The sequence below is a fragment of the Chelonia mydas genome, chromosome 1 (genome assembly GCF_015237465.2).
Source record: "Chelonia mydas isolate rCheMyd1 chromosome 1, rCheMyd1.pri.v2, whole genome shotgun sequence".
NCBI classification, from domain to species: domain Eukaryota; kingdom Metazoa; phylum Chordata; order Testudines; family Cheloniidae; genus Chelonia; species Chelonia mydas.
The window spans coordinates 201,326,358-201,339,997 of NC_057849.1; the positions used below are offsets into that span (position 1 = coordinate 201,326,358).

The 13,640-nt window shown below is 42.5% G+C and overlaps 1 protein-coding gene across 8 annotated transcripts in view; it reads right to left on the reverse strand.

Annotated features, from left to right (window-relative positions):
* Positions 1–6,088: 6,088 nt before the first annotated feature.
* GSK3B (glycogen synthase kinase 3 beta) overlaps positions 6,089–13,640 on the reverse strand; it is a 273,947-nt gene continuing 266,395 nt past the window's right edge. For 6 of the 8 annotated variants that reach the window (XM_043538734.1, XM_043538732.1, XM_043538733.1 and 3 more), the window contains one exon: positions 6,089–11,227. In XM_043538734.1, the coding sequence (XP_043394669.1) occupies positions 11,160–11,227 (68 nt within the window). In that variant the 3' untranslated portion in view covers positions 6,089–11,159. Of the gene's footprint in view, positions 11,228–12,889; positions 13,481–13,640 lie in introns of those variants that run through there. The other 2 variants (XM_037909629.2, XM_037909634.2) reach the window with 2 other exon arrangements.

Genomic DNA, 13,640 nt, shown 5'->3' on the forward strand with positions numbered 1-13,640 from the left:
AGAGTCCGAAGGGGATTACCCGATATTGAAAATGATTCTGGCCAAAAACAAAATGGAGGTTTTCTGTGAGGTGGGTGTATCGCTATATGGAAATATGCATCTTGTGAGTTGAGGGCTGAAAACCAATCCCCAGAATTTAGTTGAAGGAATTATAGCTGCCAGAGCCACCATCAAAAAGTAAAGGAGTACTTGTGGCACCTTAGAGACTAACAAATTTATTTGAGCATAAGCTTTAGTGAGCTACAGCTCACTTCATCGGATGCATTCAGTGGAAAATACAGTGGTGAGATTTTATATACACAGGGAACATGAAACAATGGGTGTTACCATACACACTGTAACGAGAGTGATCAGGTAAGGTGAGCTATTACCAGCAGGAGAGTGGGGGGAAAAAACCTTTTGTAGTGATAATCAAGGTGGGCCATTTCCAGCAGTTGACAAGAATGTCTGAGGAACAGTGTGGGAGGGGAAATAAACATGGGGAAATAATTTTACTTTGTGTAATGACCCATCCACTCCCAGTCTTTATTCAAGCCTAAGTTAATTGTATTCAGTTTGCAAATTAATTCCAATTCAGCAGTCTCTCGTTGGAGTCTGTTTTTGAAGTTTTTTTGTTGAAGAATTGCCACTTTTAGGTCTGTAATCGAGTGACCAAAGAGATTGAAGTGTTCTCCGACTGGTTTTTGAATGTTATAATTCTTGAGGTCTGATTTGTGTCCATTTATTCTTTTACATAGAGACTGTCCAGTTTGGCCAATGTACATGGCAGAGGGGCATTGCTGGCACATGATGGCATATATCACATTGGTAGATGTGCAGGTGAACGAGCCTCTGACAGTGTGGCTGATGTGATTAGGCCCTATGATGGTGTCCCCTGAATAGATATGTGGACACAGTTGGCAACGGGCTTTGTTGCAAGGATAGGTTCCTGGGTTAGTGGTTCTGTTGTGTGGTGTGTGGTTGCTGGTGAGTATTTGCTTCAGGTTGGGGGGCTGTCTGTAAGCAAGGACTGGCCTGTCTCCCAAGATCTGTGAGAGTGATGGGTTGTCCTTCAGGATAGGTTGTAGATCTTTGATGATGCGTTGGAGAGGTTTTAGTTGGGGGCTGAAGGGGATGACTAGTGGCATTGTGTTATTTCCTTTGTTGGGCCTGTCCTGTAGTAGGTAACTTCTGGGTACTCTTCTGGCTCTGTCAATCTGTTTCTTTACTTCAGCAGCTGGGTACTGTAGTTGTAAGAATGCTTGATAGAGATCTTGTAGGTGTTTGTCTCTGTCTGAGGGGTTGGAGCAAATGCGGTTGTATTGTAGATCTTGGCTGTAGACAGTGGATTGTGTGGTGTGGTCTGGATGAAAGCTGGAGGCATGTAGGTAGGCATAGTGGTCAGGAGGTTTCCGGTAGAGGGTGGTGTTTATGTGACCATCGCTTATTAGCACCGTAGTGTCCAGGAAGTGGATCTCTTGTGTGGACTGGTCCAGGCTGAGGTTGATGGTGGGATGGAAATTGTTGAAATCATGGTGGAATTCCTCAAGGGCTTCTTTTCCATGGGTCCAGATGATGAAGATGTCATCAATGTAGCACAAGTCGAGTTGGGGCATTAGGGGACGAGAGCTGAGGAAGCGTTGTTCTAAGTCAGCCATAAAAATGTTGGCATACTGTGGGGCCATGCGGGTACCCATAGCAGTGCCGCTGATTTGAAAGTATACATTGTCCCCAAATGTGAAATAGTTATGAGTGAGGACAAAGTCACAAAGTTCAGCCACCAGGTTTGCCGTGACATTACTGGGGATACTGTTCCTGACGGCTTGTAGTCCATCTTTGTGTGGAATGTTGGTGTAGAGGGCTTCTACATCCATAGTGGGCTAGGATGGTGTTTTCAGGAATATCACTGATGGACTGTAGCTTCCTCGTGACCTTCTGAGACTTTAGAACTTTGTTTAGTAGCCTTAAATCTAAAAGAAGTCTCCGTCCTCCATTTTTCTTCGGTACGAGGAAGTAATTGAAGTAGAACCCCTTTTCCTTTGTGTTGAGCAGGGCCAGGGTCTATCGATCCTAATCAAAGAAGAGAGTTTATGTCCTGTCTGAATGACCCCTTATGAGAGAGGTGGGAAAGAGAAGGGAGGGATGGAATGTGGATGGTGTAGCTCATTGGTACAGTCTCAAAGACCCATTTGTCTGTAATAATCTGCACCCAGGCATGCTGAAAATGGGGAATTCGGGCAAATTGAGCGTGGTGAAGTAAAAAATGGGGAGGATTTGAACCCTCAACCAATCCCTCAAAACTGGTGTTTTGATGCTGGCTGTATTCGGTCCAGGTGGATGAGCGGTTCTTTTCCCCTGGAGGGTTCAGTGGGTCTTTGGAACCTAGAGAATACGATTGGATGGGATCTCTGGGCAGTTTGTGACCTACTAAATTTTCTTTTATTCGTAAGGGTGTAAATTCCCAGGGATCATAAAGTGGCCCTGGAGTCTTGCTCCCTTCTACAACCTGTTGCCGTCTTCACAGCAATTATCGCTGCTACCTTGCCCTAGGTGCTGAAGGACCCAATGTGCAACACCTAGACCCCGGCAAGCTCCCAGGTATTGCTAGGTTGCCTTCTTGGCCCTGTTCCCCAGGCCTGTGGAAAAAGGTCATACTGCAGTTCCCCTAGATGCTCTCACACAGCTCTGTAATGGCAGCATCCTCTGGCCCAGGCCCTCCGCACTGCACCTGCTGAGCTTCTTGCCAGCTCTTCCCAGCTGCTGATCTCCCTGCTGGGCTTATACTTCATCTTCCCCTGCTGACTGGAGCACCTCATCATCAGCCTCTGGCTCATGGTGCCCGCGTAGGCTTTGCCACTAGCTCCCGGCAGTTGAGATCAGCTGCCTGCTGTTTAGAACAGTGACAAGTCAGCTGCGTCACTTGCAGCTGAGCTCTCTGGCCCTGCAGTCTTCTGCCTAGCTGCAGTGGCTGGCTGCATTCCCTATGGTCCTGCTTTCCCCTCTCACTAGCTGCAGTACTCCCACAGCCCCCCAGCTTCCTTCCCAGGCCTAAGAGAAAAAAAAGGGGTAGAGAGATTTTGCCTTCCTGATAGCCATGATCCATGCGGGCAGGTGTCAGCTAAGACAGTTCTTAAAGCACGTCGATCCTACAGAATCCAGGTATTGACCTTGCCTTTCCTGACACTCAGGCCAACCTTAGCCCTCCCAGGTTAGTGTATCACTAACAAGCCGGGTGGCTTAACACAGCTGCTGGAACCTGCCTGCTGAATTGGTCAGTGCAGAAGATCACACTCACAAAGCGTTTGATGAAAGGGAATCAGAGGTTAAAGGCTGCAAATTAAGCAGGATGAGAAAGGATGATATGGGACATGTGGGTAAGGAGTGAGCGGTATGGGTCAGTCCCAAACCAACCCATGTCCCAGTGGGGACTGCACACTGAAAACAGCATGATTGGGTCCTGGAGCTTAATGAGGCTGTGAAGTAAGTGCCAGGGTTTGAATGTCAGTGGCCTTCCCAGCAGGTCCAGCAACAGTCTTCCAGCTCCCCCTTTTCATCCAGGCAATTAAATGTTTCATGGCTGTGTGGAGCTTCCTTCCACCGCCAGCTCCTTCCTGCACTTTGTCATTCCCTCTCTGTCCTGCCTTTCACTCACAGGTCACCCGACTACCTTGGCCAGCCCCAACTCAGAAAGCCACGTATAGCCAGTGGCCAAGTGTGAGATAATGTGACTCTTGTGTTGTAGCGACAGCTCCAGGGCTGGTGCCACCACATCCAGCCCTGGCTCTGCAGTGCCATTGGAACATGCTGGGCTGCCAGGCGTTCTGCACCTTGCCTGCCAACCCGCAGATCACTGTGCTATGAACCTAGCTGTGCAAGTGGAGCACCTTGTGCACACTGGTCCAACACTACCTCTCTTTATTGCCTATTTTTACACCTACAGTAGAAAATTTGAGAAGCAGTGTGAAGGTCCTGGTCACCTGGTTCTACCAAGCCCTTGAGAGGTAAATTGAAACATACCTGCTAGGGGACAGGCTGGTGGCAGGGATTGGAAATGGCCTGTAAAGCCTTTTAGTTGTAGAGCACCCATTCAAAACCAGCCTAGCATGGTTGTCACCAAGTCACTCCTCTGACAGCTTTCCAGGGGTTCCTATGGGAAGTTGATGGTCTCAGTCCATATTGCCCTGGCCCTATTGCTAGGATAGAGGCCAAAGATTCAGGGTCTAATCTTATAAACCCTTCCAAGCCAACGGGAGCGCGGCATTCAGATAGTGCCACCCTGCTGGACTGGGCCTTCAATGGGCCACAGAGACTGAGCTTGTCCCTCCTCTTCCCAGCTCATGCCTGAGGCAGAGTTTTCCCCAAGGCCAGGGAGCATCATGTGTGCCCAGCTACAGCCTCCTCCCCTTGAGTACATGATGGGTAATGGGATCACAATTCAGCCCTACCCTGCCCCATATATAGAACCCACCTAACTATGTGACTCACTGCACTGGATCTACTTTAGTCACTGAAGCAGAGAGGACACATTAGCTAGATCCTAAGCGCTCTCACAGGGAGAAGTTGGCTGCTCCAATTTACTGCCAACAGAGCTGAGAGAATGGGCTAGGGCAACCCCGTGAGCTGTGACAAAGGGCAGGAGGTTAGGGCTGAGCATTATGCAGTATTCATGAAAGGCTGGAGGATGAAGGATCCTAACAGCTCAGAAATGGATCATAACTGTCCCAAGGGCTTCAGGATTCAGTACTAGGCAGCAGCAGAGAATGAGAAGCAGGGCAGCTCAGGCAGGCAGTGAGAAACCTTGATTAGTTTGGGGGATGAAACTAGGTTGCAGGCCACGGAGGAGTGAAAGGAAGTACAAGAGCAAGATGGAATTTACAAACTCCACCTGAAACCATGCCACCCGCACAGCCTCCAGGAGGGGAACTGTGGGTTTGGGTTCAGTTAGGTCATGGGCTTAATGATATTGATTTAAACAGAAAAAATCTCAACAGGGTAGATGCTAATTTCATACATCTCATCAGCCCTTTTGCGACCCAGAAATAACCAGGAAATACACACACTTGCTTTTCCAGATTTTTGGGGAAAAAACAAACCCATAAGCCTTAAACAGGTCTTGGCAATTCAGGAGGTAATATACAGTACTCTACAGAGTCAGGATAGTGTTGAAGGGGTGTTGGGCTGTAGGAGCCATAAATTCCATTTGTGGTCACTAAAGATCACCCGTGGGAGGGACATTTGCTGCAGGGCTCTGGCCACATTCCAGAACCTGGGGAACGATGTTCTACTTAACCAACTTCTCCTGAGAATTTCAGTTGGATGTTCCCACAGCTCCTCTCCTAACCCTCTGTGTCATGTTACTGGGAGCTGTTAGGCAGCTACCCCATAGGTATCTGTATGCCAGCAGTGAATTAAACAAGCCCTGGTGTAGATTCGTAACATGGACTGGGATTCTCAGGGAGGAAAGGCGCTATAGAAATGTAAGACTGGGACAACCTTGGTTTGTGCATATTCAAGAGTTACTGTTCAGACAGCTCTGAATGTGACGTGTGACTCTAGGAATAAACCAAGAGGAGCCTCTTTGCAATATAAATTTGTTTTTATTGAAGCAGCAGTCACATGACCTTGCATCTAGACTTTAGGATAGCGACAGAACGGATGTGGCCAGGTCAGCCAGCCCAAAAAGGATTTTTGTTGTTGCGCTAATAGACAAGTCATGTTTAATACATACATTATCCAGTACTGGAAAACCCAACTCAGAGATAGCAACGTGCTGATTTGTTGGAGGAACAGCCCCACTGGATGTGGTCTTGACAAACTTTACAGATCACCACCAAATAACATTACTAATGGGATCAAATAAAAAAAAAGATGAGTGCGGTATTCAAAGCCAGCAATTTACACAGGTTCTTAGCTTGCCCCTATAGGTGGAGGGTAACGTTTTTTGTTTGTTTTTTTAGCTGTACTGCCACGGGGTTCCTCGCTCCATCAAACCAAACGGAATCGTAGACAGAAGCTGGCATCTCTTGGGAAAGTATCATGGAATAACACAGATCATTTAAGAAAACATGCTTATTTCTTGTGTTTTAATTATTACAAAGAGTCATGTCCACCTATTTTGGGGTGGGGGTGGGGGGTGGAAAGAGGTGTGGGGTAAGGAATGGGGTGGAGCAGGAAGAGGAGGAGAGAAAAACCAGGGTTTTGAAATAAAGACCACACACTTTGCATTTTTAAATTTAATTTCCAGGCTAACCTACTTTTTATTTAATGCAAATTACAGTACCAGTTAACTATTTCCGAACCGAGTCACACAGAACAAAATGTATTTACAAGGGGGTCGGAGGGGCTGGGGAAATAATAAAACATTAAGCATACTTTCCACAAAAAAAGTTTATATTTAAAATGAAAAAAAATTCAGTCACAGAGGCATTCAAGTAGTAATAGTTATACAGGTTTTGCTTTTCCTTTAAATCAAGACAGATTTGCACAAGTGTATGCAATAGTTTGTATACAACCCACAGTCCTTAATATATATATTTATTTTTTGTAGATTTCTGTTTTTAAGATGGAAGCGGTCAGGCTAATTTGTGTGTGTACAGGCCCAAGTGATCCGTCAGCAACACATTAATGAACGCAAATTTTTACAGGCAAGCAAATTTATATATATAAATATATATATATATAAAATTGAGGAAGAACACCACAAGGACGCTACTTTTCTCAAGCTAACCCCCTAGGTACTGTTTTTTTAGTTTTACTTTTCTGTTGTTTTGCTGTTATTGCAGTGTTGCAAAATGAAACAAATTCCATGAACAAAAACTGACTAAAACCCCTGTGGAAATAATGGGAACCCCAAAGATGCCTTTTTATAGTCTCAGAAAAGTAGCTCCTGGGTCGAATACTCTACTGTGCTTTTATAGCTTGTGTAGTTTTTTTTTTTTTTTTTAACCTTCAGTAGCTGAGATTTCTAATAGAGAAAAGTTTACTGGTAATTGTTTTTTTTTTTTTAAAGCATAACAAGTCTGGAAAAATGTAAAATGATCTCTCGTTGCGAACTGCAGGCATTTGCCGTTATTGAGATAAAACTTGGTTTAAAACAACTAGAAAAGTGAACTGGGATCTTGGATCAGCCATTTTTTTTTGTTTTTTTTTTTTTAAATTTATAGGTAAACGACCATCATTAATTTTTTTCCTTAAAAAGATAGCTAAGTTTGAAATTAAAATACCAGTGTCTTGATTGACGTCCACCAGGGGACACAGAGAATGTAATTCATTCCATCTCAGAAACATATGCAATTGCAGAGTAGACAAAATGACAGATCAAGACCATACTTCATTAAAAACAAGCCAAAAATAAAATTAAAAAAAAAAAAAAAAAAAAAAAAGCAAGCTAGTAACAATTCCGAGTGGACTGTCAAAAACAAATTGACATCACTGACCTTCCTGTCACCAGAAAGAAAGTGCAGCCTCTGCCTCACTGGAATGGACACGAGATGGATAAAAACAAAAACCAAAACAACAAAAAAAACCAAAACAAACAAAAAAACCAGCAACCTTTGGTTTGGTAAAGAGTTAAGTGTTTTCCCATTCAAGACAATCTTATGTGGAATACTAACAAGGTAGAAAACACAAGTGAACTAGTTTTAAAAACAAGGCCTTCGTGCTGGGCACAAGAAATCAAGAATAACATTAAAGTTATTGTCTTAAGAAAACAAACTGGCATGGGAGGGGCTGGGGAACAGCAGAAACGGGAACAGGGAATTCCCTTATTACAAAGATGCTATGGTGTCCTACAGTAATGGCCCCAGAGCACCGCAGCTATCCTGCAGGCTGTCTGGCTCTCAGTGTAGAATACTAGGGGGATTTTTAAATATCTTTTCTGTTTGTAAAAGCCCAATTTGCTCTCTCTTTAACACAGTGAAGGGAGAGACAAAAAACCAAAGGCTCCACAAGACCTCTGGACAGGAGGAATAGGGAGAGACGTGCAAAGTCTAATCTAGCTACTAGGTGCCAAGTGGGCAGGTGTCAAATGAAACCAGTCATTGCTATTGGGGGGCGGTGGCGTGGGCAACTTTAGAACATCCAGAGCAAAGCCATGGCTTGAATGAAATGAGTCACAAACACAATTTCCTTTCGTTCCACTACGGACCATGGTATCACTGAAACCTTACAAGCACTCCAAAGGGTGAGAAAGCAGGGGAGCAAAGATGCCATTTTGTCTGGGCTACAGCTGTTAAAAAGGACAAAAAAAGGGAAATAAAATTAAAAAAATCATGGAAGCGAAGGCACTCCAAACTATATAGATACACTATACATCGCTAGAGTTATTGTTACAATAATACAGGCCGGTACCTACTGTACAGAGTTAAAACTATATGGCTTTAAAAAGCTCGTCTACATTTTGTCTGATTATTAAACAGAATCACTGCCCTGAACGGTAACTTTTTGCTCATTAATAACAGTTCCTGGGTCCACATATTTACATACAAAACAATAAAACTCAAAATTTAAAAACAATCAAAAATAATGTACAAGCTTGAATTTGGTGAGGAGCTCCCCCCATACCCTTATTTACAAAAAAAAAAAAAAAAACCAAAAAAACAAACAAAAACGTGATTCAAAGGCCTGGATCGAACATGTATAAAAAGCATTTGTGATCCTGCCATGATCCTTGGAAAAAAAGTCGGAGACGCCAGCCTACACAGACACACACTTGCACCATCATGAAGTAGAACTAAAAGAATGAGAGAAAAGCTCTTTACTCTTCTCCTCTACCAACCACCTGAAACAAGCAGCGATTTTTATCAACTTGGTAATTTACTGTCCCCAAGTCCAGAGTAAATGTCTTTGCCCAGCCTTCCAGCTGTCTTGTCTATACAGCAGATCCAGTCACTGCTACTGTCCCCGGCTTTTCAAGTCTTCTAAAATCTCTCCGGACATTTGATCATGTCAGGCTCTAGTCCATCATTCATGGCACTCACTGGCTCATTGCTTGCATTAACACTCCTTTCAGGCTTCAGTTATTTATTACAGGTGCTGGGGGTGTTTTTGTTCAATTGAAAAACATGGTTTCCCTTCTCTTCAGCTGTAATCAGCCTAGAGCTGCTTAAAAATCTTTTCTATTGCCCACAGTTTCACTAAATAATGAGGGACATAACTAAGGTGGATTAGCCATTCTCTTTCCAGGTAACCACTCATCTGTGCAAACAACTCCCCTCCCAGACAGCCGTTGTTTAGCAGACAGGACAGAGGGACCTCTACGGCTGCTAAGAAACATTCCTTCAAAAAAATCTCACAAATGGGCAAACATGAAGCACATGGACAGGAAATGTACTGAGTTCATAAACAAACCTCCTGCCACCCTGTAGTGACTACGTTTACTTAGCCGCTACTGCTGGCTACTCCTGGGCCACACATAAAAGTCTGTAAATGTAAGAAACAATTTATTGTGCCTTAAAGATCCACAGGTCAAGTAACAGCCCATAAGCACCAGGCGACTAAGGTTTCTCTGAACGTGTGTAAGGCCCACAGGGACATCAGCCTCAACGATGAGACAGACCAGGCCTCAAAAGTCTATTTCTGCATTGCAGCTGCAACTCTTCCTGCTGCTCAACTGACTCTTCCCAAGGAATATTGCTTTAACTTCAGAAATGGAGACTTTGATTCTAACACCATTCACCACTACAGGAAAAAAAACCCTTAAACTCAGACTGGAAACAAACATTCATCTTATGCTTCAATCAGACCATTTAAAGACTGTAGACAAAATAAAACTCAAAAAGCAGTACTGTATCTATTTATATTATATACACACACTTATGTCGTCAGCTTCCCCTCAAGTCAGCAGGTACAAGTTACTGTTATCACTTTGATGTGTATTTTATTAATATTCTACCCATGTAAAAACATCATAATGGCAACTCTGACATGCATCAATAAATAAAGATTAAAAAAGCAGGAGGTTAAAATGATGAAATTAAATACAGATTCTAGCTGTGGATTTAAAATGAGATCTATCTATAGAGCGTGGCAATCTGCAAGCTCAAACTGCAGTAAAAAATATTACAAATAAACCAGTAGATTGTTACAGTTCACATTATAAACCCTGGTGTCCTTTTCCTGTGTGCATCTTGGGAAAGGGCATCCCGTTCAGAGCAAAAAACTGAAAAATGCTTTCACAGTGGCCACTTTCCAAAAGGCCCCAAAACTCCGTCTGCCCCCTCCTCCTGTGGGATTCCATTCATCATCTTCTCTCTGCTGGAGATTAGAGCTGACTGGCCCTTCTCTTTCACTACATGGCTCTCTTCAAAACAGAAGTCCAAGACTTGGTGGAGGAGCTCAGACTAGGCAAACAAGCTGCTTCAATAAGCTAACCAGGTGTGTTTGACATGCGTGTGTGTATATATTATAAATATATATCCATATATATCCCACTTGATAGGCTTTTTTTCCATATTGAAGCTGCAGGTTTCTCTCTTGCTAGTGCTAATTTTTAAAGTAAGTCTTCCACTAGCAGTTCCAAGTTTAGACATACAGTAAGCACCCCCCGCCCTACCTATTATCCTACCACCTCCCCATCCCCCAGACCATGCCAAAGGCAGTTCTTCAGATAGCCTCGATATGGATTCACTTACAAGAAACACTGAGCTCTGTTGAATGATCCTGGCTAAGCTCCCAACCAAATTCAAGCTGTGCACTACACCAAAGTCTGAAACTTCACTTCAAAAGAAAATAAAAAAAGAGGTTATTAAAAAAAAAAAAACAAACAAAAAACCAACGTCAGCAGAGAATGACGTTCTTTCTGTTGTGGGTGGGGGCATGAGGCAAGAGTCCTTGTTCTGAAGTACACAACAGCAAACTTTCCATGCGAAGAGATTGTCAAGGGAAGAGACATTGGTGTGTTCTATTGCTCCACTTTCCCTTCTCCCCCCCACCTATTCCCCTGCCCTGGAGACCCCGCAGAGTGAGAATACAATGAAACTGGTTTGTATTTATAGATATTTTACAAGGTTAAATAAGAACAACAATAATAATAAAAAAATTGAACACTAAAATGAACAGGGTTTGTTTCGTTTTGTTTTTTTTCCTCTTTTTAATTTTCTTTCCAAATGTGACCAGTGTTGCTGAGCAAGACTCAAATTACTGGTGATTTTTCCTGTGCAGCTGGCTTGCGTGGGACCACTTCAGGTGGAGTTGGAGGCTGATGCTGAAGCTGCGTTATTGGTCTGACCTCGCTCTCCTGCATTAACATCTGCCAATGACAGAAAGGGGAGAGCAAAAAGCAGTGTTACTTCCAAGCAACAGTCACCTCAATCAATGGATTTGACCCTTTTGGCGCACACAGCCCTACATCCCCCACCAGCTTTGAACCCATGTAGTCTGCATCACTGTGCCATGCTGTGGGGTTAAGATGTTCTCCTGAACGCAATCATGGGGAGGAGGGAGTGATTCAATGGGGCATGATCTGCAAGAAGCACATTACTGACTCAAATGGAGCTGCAGAAAAGCCTTTTTCAAAGGCTGAAGTCACCAGGGTACCAGCACTATCTTGCACTTTACACTGCAAGTGTGCATAGCTGTAGGCCAGAGGCGGCCCAGTGGGAAAACCTGCTGCAACGCTCACAGTCATGTTAGAATTCAATAACTTTACTGGCATGGCAAAGCACACTCGCATTCCCAAAGTATGTGTGGCTACCACAAGCTTTCCCATTGGTGCTCAGGCTTTATATTGTGTCCATCATATAGTGAAGCCATCTGTTAAATGTGTGAATGAGCCGAGACAATGAAAGCAACCGACCACAGTCTCTGGTAGAAACAGCTTGTGTATTAATGTGTAATTCATGCACTTGTTCCCGCAATACATGTCTTTCAGGTCTATTGCTTTATTTCAGGGTGCATTTGATTTAAATCACTAGTCAGGAAGACTCGATTTAATCATGGTTTTCTACATAAAAGTGCATTCTTGTTGGTTGTTATAACCTTAATACATATTCTTCACAACTCAGAGATAGATGCAGGTTTCATTTTTAGAAGGTACATGCTATACATTTTTAAACTGTGATTTATTTTGAAAACTTTTCAGATTAGTTTTACAGCTATATCAGAAAATGAATGATTGTTTGGTTATTTCATTTACCAAAGGTAACTGAAGCAGATATTTATGATATCACTGGGAGGTGAACTATCTCCAATTCAACAGGTTAATCATTAATATTTGGAGGATTTTCTTGCCATGCTGTATTAGGAGGAGATCATCACCAGACAGACATTTAAATTGTTTTATTTAACTAAAACAACAACGTTAAGTATTCTGGATTTTTTTCTTCAAAAGCAAGCATATATTTTAACAAAACAAGCATATGTCCCTCGCTTCTCACATTTATCTCCAGACTTCTTCTCCTTGTTCAGATCTATTCCACCCCCAACAATCTTCTATTCATTGAACTTTTTGAAACTTTGCACTTTTAGAGATTGGTAAGGGACTGACTGTGTACACAAATTTGCGGAGGGACAATAGGGTTGAGGTCTGTTATTTCTCACCTCTATATATCATTTATTTATTTAAAATACATTTAAAAACATTTATTTAAAAACATTTTTGCTGTTAACAAGCATGTTACCTCTGGAGACACAAATCCACAGTTTGAGAACTTCAAAACTAAGCATCTCTGATCGTATCTTCTAGACTGAGCACCTAGTCCCATTGGGTAGATAGAAAGATTAACCTAAATAATCTATACAGAAGCCCCTGGAACTCCGTAAGATTGGGTCCCTAATCCATGAACTATTGGAACTCATTTACAAAACTTTTCTTAAACATTACATGAATATATAATCTCATACTAATAGAATTAGAATTTATAATCCCTATTCCATGATGAGATATCTTTGAGCTATAATGTATCTTAATTAAAACTATCTTCAGATTGATTTTTTATTTAAATTAGATTTTTTTTTGATAAAATGCTTTTTGAGAAAAAACCTATCTTTAATTTTTTTTTAAAAAATCACTGATTTTTATCCACCCTGCTTTACTTTGGGGTTGCTCAACACAAGATAGACTTGCCACCTTCCTAACTGCTGAAGCAGATTAATGTCAAGGCTGAAGCCAATAATGAGGCTTACACAATCATACTGCACTGTCGGAGGATCAGTGCCTGGCGGTGAATAACCTGAAACATGCTCTCTCTCTTCCCTAACTCGGACAACAGTGTTCACTGGGAAGAGACTCTACAGGGTACAGTGGGCATGTGTCAAGATGCTTTCTAAGGAAGTGCAGCAAAGGATTGTTTCTTTTTCCTATTTCTTTGGAAACTCAGTCATTTCAATGGCATTCTTTCATTTACTGTACAAGAAGCAGCACAGATCATCGCAGTTTATAACAAAATAGAAATCTGTTGGCAAGCAGGATCTTTGACTGTGACCGAAAGGTCCTTCCAGAGAGAATCTCTGTGTTTTGCTGGTGCATTCATGAACATTTGAGAATAGGTGAGGTGTAAGAAGCCTGGAAAAAGCAAATATTTAAAAAAGGATAAAACAAAAGCCAGGATGCTGTTAACTGGGTAAAATATTAGAAGTGACAACACAGAAACCTATATATAAGAACAACATGATGGCCAATTAACCACATGTTTTTGGAGAGGACAGACAAAGCTGATAAATCT